The sequence below is a fragment of the Hippocampus comes genome, unplaced genomic scaffold, assembly GCF_001891065.2.
Source record: "Hippocampus comes isolate QL1 unplaced genomic scaffold, H_comes_QL1_v1.1 scaffold64, whole genome shotgun sequence".
NCBI lineage: Eukaryota > Metazoa > Chordata > Actinopteri > Syngnathiformes > Syngnathidae > Hippocampus > Hippocampus comes.
The window spans coordinates 42,594-48,752 of record NW_017842053.1 but is presented as its reverse complement, the minus strand read 5'-3'; the positions used below and the strand labels follow the sequence as shown (position 1 = coordinate 48,752).

The following is a 6,159-nucleotide window of genomic DNA, read 5'->3' as shown; positions in this document are numbered from 1 at the left end:
GGGGGATTGATCTTTTGACTCCCCTTAAAAAAAAAAAAAAAAAAAAAAAGTACATTGACAGTAGAAACCACATGTAACAACCTTTTTTTTTTAATGTGTGCAAGCATTTTAAGAGGAGAAAAAAAAGGCTGGATTTACAGTGAACTCGCTTTTTTTTTTTTCTTCATGATGTCACTGCCTGTGGATATTTTTACATAGAATTTGGGAATCTTTGCCTCAACTTGTAAATGTACCGTACATTGAAAAGCGAGCCACGGGATATACCGGTACATAAACATGAAATAATTTGTAAATCCAACCTAACAGGAGTAACACAGCGAATGATGTTTGACACTCTTGTGAAAGTGAAATGCTCTCAAAGTCAAAAGACAAAATGATTGACGTTTTGACAGCTGTGGTGCTGTGATTTAGTCGAGGTAAAGGTGACAGAATGTGCGAAAACAAAAAGGAGAAAAAGGGAAACAGAGAAGAATCTGTTTGAAACCAAGAAGAAGAAAACATTTACTTGAAGTTTGCCAATCCTTGATGATGGTTCTTTTGGTTCAACAGGGCTTGGTGCCGGTTTCTGAGTAGTTGGATTATAAGAAATTCATCATGTAACCAAATCAGGTCTTGGAGAAATAGTCCGTACGAGCAGTTTTCACTGGACTCACCTGAATATCTGAAACCGTTTCTGGCTTGACTAGCAGCGCCCTGTCATTAGACGTGCTGGGTTTCTCCGCTACTTTCTGAGAAAACAAACAAAACAAACAAAAGTGAGGCTGACTTCAAATCCATGCTTTTAATTAATTAAATAAAATTGCATCATGATCAAAACAGTACCGGGGGCAGAGATCGAGGCTTGCTGGAGCCAAACAGGTCATCCTCTTCGTCTTCTGAGAAGAGACTCGTCATCGGCTTCGCTGAGCTGAGCTTGGTGCTCTAAAAATAAAAGACAGTTGGGTCATCTTACCACGTATTGGAACAAACATACGGTCAAACAGACGAGACACACTCCAAAAACCGCGCATCCTAATCTTTGCAGAGTTCATGCGGGCCTCGTAGTGGATCTCATTAGATTGTGAAGGTCTTCCTAATGAAATGGCCAAATGAGTGTACAGCCAGCAAAAGAGAACAACAGATTAAAAATACTGACCGTGGTCTTGACTGAGACGGCAAAAATGTCGACATCCGGATCGTTGTCCTTCTGCTGGGTGGGACTAAACAACAATTCCTCATCCAGGAACACGCCGGTGCTCTTTGCCTGAGGCCGCTCCTCTGTGGGCTGAAAACAAATTACAGTCAAAGCGTAAATGGGCTTAGCCGTTCACAATTTAATGCGCGTTTGTGAACATAAACGTCAGTGAACTGAGATCAGCGCAGTTACTGTTTTTATGGTAAAAATGGAAGGAGTTCGCCTGGTCTTTGTCGGCGACTCATTCGGGTACGGCATCCGTGAAACGGACGGCAAAAATAAATCACACAAACCTTTGCGGTGTTTCTGGCTGTAGGTTTACTCGGGGTGAAAATGGGATCGTGCTCGTCTTCCACTTCGTCATCATCAAACAGACTGAGAGCGTTCGTTTTGACTTTCTCCTGCGTCTTAACATTTGGTGGCGGGCTGTGATCATCGCCGTTGTCGTGTTCATCCGACACGCTCTTTGCCTGCTTTTTGGCCAGGACGTTGATGCCCCCAAACAGGCTAACGGCTCCGACGGGCTTCTTCTTACTTTCCGCGGACGACGGCAGACCCTCTGGGGGCTTTGCCGCAGGTTTCTGCGGCAATGACGGTTTCTCTTTCGCTCCCTTCTTAGCATCTGAAGAATCTGTTAATTTGTCTAACAGGGAGGTGGGCTGAGAATCGACAGGAAAAAAAAAAATAAGCACAGCTGACTCTATCCATCGAGAATGTTGTGCAACTGATTATTATTAAAGAAGAACATTCCAGAGATTTTTTTATTATTTCCACCCCCCCACTGTACTCACTTTAGCTGTTGCGTTTGCGCCATCATCTGTTTTGATTCCAAACAGGGATCCTTTTTCTTCTTCATGCTCATCCTCAAACAAAAGAGAAACTTTCTGGGGTTTCTTCTGACTGTGTGAAGTGAGAGACAAAACCACAAGTTGGCAATGCAAACACATTCATCGTTGAGTAGCAACAACTTACAACTTTGAGTTGTCAGTCGTTGCCCCGCCCCCAGTTTTAGCCCCCCATTTGAGGCACCAATATGCATATGTACTGATGTCTAAAGTATTTTTAAATACCTCGACTGTTTTGCTGGAGCGAACAGATCGTCGTCGTCATCGTCAAAGAGGGTGCTTTTCTGCGACGTTGTAACACCGGGAAGACTGGAGGGGGCGCTGGCGCTTGCTTTCATTCCTCCTCCCGTCTTGGTCTCTTGCTTGGCAGCGCTGGTTTTAGGGTTTATCCACTGGTCCTGATACGGTGTTAATAAATTGAGCAACTCGTATTGCAGGCTGGATATTTTCGATATCTCCTAACATACCTCATCATCACCGAAGAGGGAGCTGGAGATCGCTTTACTGGGTTGTGGCGTAAATGTTTTCGCTGGGTTCGGCTTTGGCTTTGAGGCAGATGCAAAGAGATCCTAGATAAAGATTGGAAAATTAATTTAAAAAAAAAAATCACAAAGCATCATCATGTAAATGACCATATTTTCCATATAGAGTAGCTGCGGGGGTTGGATGGTGTGTTGGGGAAATTTCAATCTATCCGATTGGGGCGTGAATGTAAAAAGCTATTGCGTTCACCTCTTCTTCGTCATCATCAAATAAGGTCACATGAGGCTTGAGGATTCTGCTCTGACTCATCGTGTGGGGATCGGACTGACTCCTGGGGATGGTTGGAAACATCTCGACGAGGGAAGATGCATAAAATGAATACAATGGATGCACAAGCGTAAGATAATGTAACTTCAGACCCTTACTTGCGTGTCTTCATCATCGGAGAAGAGACTACTCGCAAGGGGTTTTGGGGTCTGAGTGACAGCTGTTCCAACATCTGGAGCCAGCCCATTCTAAAGAAGCAGATGAGAGAGAGTCATTATCTTTCTGAATATGTTTGAATTCTTTGACGACAAATATTGAAGCTCTGAAAGAAAATTCTAGGAAATATGAAGTTGTGGTTGCTTTTTTTTTCCACCTCCGGATTGAGAAACTACAGCAAACCTTCTCAGATTTCTCAGAGTCGTCGTCGGGGGAGGTTTGCCGTTTCTTCAGGCCTTCAGAGAGTAAGCTTTTTGTGGCAGGACCAAACATGGATATGGCACCAGCAGGCATCTAAACAAAAAAGTTCAGTCATGAGAGGAAAAAAAAGAAATGCCTATATGGTCATTGTTATTTTTGCATCTCCTCAAATTTTAACATCATGAGAAAACTTTGAACCGGGAAACCGGAGTACCCGGAGAAAACCCACGCAGACCCCGGGAGAACATACAAACTCCACACAGGAAGATGAATTAATCTTAACTCTTATTCCCCAAATGCAAAATTAATCAGAATACTGCGTTTAGACTAGCGGCAGCACATTCGAGGCATTTCTGCAAAGGTAAGTTTTGCGTTGGATTCCCCTTTAAAGATGCTCGAGTTTACAAATGTGGAAAGAACACATGCCGATGATTACCTTCTTTTCCGACGGTATAACTGGCTCTTCCGCCTCCTTATTCTGAGCTGCCTTCTCGCTAAATATGTCACCATCCTCGTCATCTTCTTCAAAAAGGTCAAGGGGCTTTTTGGGTTTGGATTTTACCTGCGCGGCTGAAAGAAAAAAAATCAAATAAATACACCTCATATAAAGTGACAAGTGTAACTGAAAGCGCTCGTTAAAAGTGAGCACACTCACCGGAAGAAGATTTTTTCAGGCTTTTACCACTGAAGAAGTCATCGTCTTCATCCTCCTCCTCATCAAACAGCCCCCCGCTGACGGGGGCCGGTTTAGGGGTGACTTGGGATTTGCTGCTTTGCGCTCCATTCTCTCTGCCCGCCATATAGTCACCCATTGGACTGAAGAGGTTGTTGTCTGTGTTCAAGGAAACCAAAAATTCTGTCCATTTAAGAGCTTTAGCACACGTGAGAAGGACATACGGTACTATGCTAGCAGGTAGCCCTTACCTGGAAATATCGAAATGGCACCAGCTGGAATTTTCTTGATGGGTTTGTCAGGTTCTTTAGGGAGGAAAGAAACAAAAATGGTCACATTTCAAGCTACATGTATTGAACAAATAAGAAAGTAACACCAGATTTTGTTTTGTACAGATGAGGCTGTTATGAATTTTGCCGAACTGTAATGTATCAGTGAGGCAAATTTACATAAGTCGGGGGAGGTTTGCCGTTTCTTCAGGCCTTCAGAGAGTAAGCTTTTTGTGGCAGGACCAAACATGGATATGGCACCAGCAGGCATCTAAACAAAAAAGTTCAGTCATGAGAGGAAAAAAAAGAAATGCCTATATGGTCATTGTTATTTTTGCATCTCCTCAAATTTTAACATCATGAGAGCAGGCATCTAAACAAAAAAGTTCAGTCATGAGAGAAAAAAGAAATGCCTATTTGGTCATTGTTATTTTTGCAGCTCCTCAAATTTTAACATCATGACAAAACTTTGAACCGGGAAACCGGAGTACCCGGAGAAAACCCACGCAGACCCCGGGAGAACATACAAACTCCACACAGGAAGATGAATTAATCTTAACTCTTATTTCCCAAGTTCAAAATTAATCAGAATACTGCGTTTAGACTAGTTCCACACAGGAAGATGAATTAATCTTAACTCTTATTCCCCAAATGCAAAATTAATCAGAATACTGCGTTTAGACTAGTGGCAGCACATTCGAGGCATTTCTGCAAAGGTAAGTTTTGCGTTGGATTCCCCTTTAAAGATGCTCGAGTTTACAAATGTGGAAAGAACACATGCCGATGATTACCTTCTTTTCCGACGGTATAACTGGCTCTTCCGCCTCCTTATTCTGAGCTGCCTTCTCGCTAAATATGTCACCATCCTCGTCATCTTCTTCAAAAAGGTCAAGGGGCTTTTTGGGTTTGGATTTTACCTGCGCGGCTGAAAGAAAAAAAATCAAATAAATACACCTCATATAAAGTGACAAGTGTAACTGAAAGCGCTCGTTAAAAGTGAGCACACTCACCGGAAGAAGATTTTTTCAGGCTTTTACCACTGAAGAAGTCATCGTCTTCATCCTCCTCCTCATCAAACAGCCCCCCGCTGACGGGGGCCGGTTTAGGGGTGACTTGGGATTTGCTGCTTTGCGCTCCATTCTCTCTGCCCGCCATATAGTCACCCATTGGACTGAAGAGGTTGTTGTCTGTGTTCAAGGAAACCAAAAATTCTGTCCATTTAAGAGCTTTAGCACACGTGAGAAGGACATACGGTACTATGCTAGCAGGTAGCCCTTACCTGGAAATATCGAAATGGCACCAGCTGGAATTTTCTTGATGGGTTTGTCAGGTTCTTTAGGGAGGAAAGAAACAAAAATGGTCACATTTCAAGCTACATGTATTGAACAAATAAGAAAGTAACACCAGATTTTGTTTTGTACAGATGAGGCTGTTATGAATTTTGCCGAACTGTAATGTATCAGTGAGGCAAATTTACATAAATGGCCCACCCCACTATGCTAACCTAAATGAGTTTGGTAGGGCCGCAATTTCAGGGTTATTAGTCACGATTGCTTCTCTTCTCACTTACATCTCACTTACTAGCATTAGCATTAGCCACAGTTTTGCTCACTTTGGTTAGATGATCTCCGAGACACAATCACATATATTTCTGACAAAACACTGTATTTACTCAGCATGGGTGAGCACCGATATCGATATCGGCCGATTATTTCAAGATATAGATTACTCATGACTGATACCGATACCAGCACCGATACTTAAGGCAAAAAAACCCCAAATCTGACATCGCATCCAAATACTAGCGGTATCGGCACATGTCAGTATTCGAGCGTGAATACTTGTACTGGTATCGATCTTTAAAAATGTGGAATCATAACATTCCTAATATTTACTTTACCTGCAGCTTTACTGGTGGTTTTGATGTTTTCGTCTGGTGAGTTTTCCTCTTTGGTCGGAGGAACCTTTGGTGCATCAGAGAACAGATCACCCTGCGCAGCATTCCGCAAAAAAAAAAAAAAAAAAAGGACA

General features: G+C 42.7%; 1 protein-coding gene across 1 annotated transcript in view; it reads right to left on the bottom strand.

Moving 5' to 3' along the window:
- The window catches only part of washc2c (WASH complex subunit 2C), a 14,778-nt gene that overhangs the window by 3,657 nt on the left and 4,962 nt on the right, over nucleotides 1-6,159 (bottom strand). Inside the window, exons 8-24 of the mRNA XM_019859794.1 lie at nucleotides 5,408-5,461; nucleotides 5,139-5,315; nucleotides 4,920-5,053; nucleotides 4,111-4,177; nucleotides 3,842-4,018; nucleotides 3,623-3,756; nucleotides 3,169-3,279; nucleotides 2,928-3,017; nucleotides 2,752-2,853; nucleotides 2,487-2,588; nucleotides 2,245-2,417; nucleotides 1,966-2,074; nucleotides 1,468-1,833; nucleotides 1,136-1,264; nucleotides 823-921; nucleotides 654-728; nucleotides 506-565 (exon numbers count right to left, since the gene is read on the bottom strand). Of these exons, the coding sequence (XP_019715353.1) occupies nucleotides 506-565; nucleotides 654-728; nucleotides 823-921; nucleotides 1,136-1,264; nucleotides 1,468-1,833; nucleotides 1,966-2,074; nucleotides 2,245-2,417; nucleotides 2,487-2,588; nucleotides 2,752-2,853; nucleotides 2,928-3,017; nucleotides 3,169-3,279; nucleotides 3,623-3,756; nucleotides 3,842-4,018; nucleotides 4,111-4,177; nucleotides 4,920-5,053; nucleotides 5,139-5,315; nucleotides 5,408-5,461 (2,159 nt within the window). The remainder of the gene's footprint in view (nucleotides 1-505; nucleotides 566-653; nucleotides 729-822; nucleotides 922-1,135; nucleotides 1,265-1,467; nucleotides 1,834-1,965; nucleotides 2,075-2,244; nucleotides 2,418-2,486; nucleotides 2,589-2,751; nucleotides 2,854-2,927; nucleotides 3,018-3,168; nucleotides 3,280-3,622; nucleotides 3,757-3,841; nucleotides 4,019-4,110; nucleotides 4,178-4,919; nucleotides 5,054-5,138; nucleotides 5,316-5,407; nucleotides 5,462-6,159) is intronic.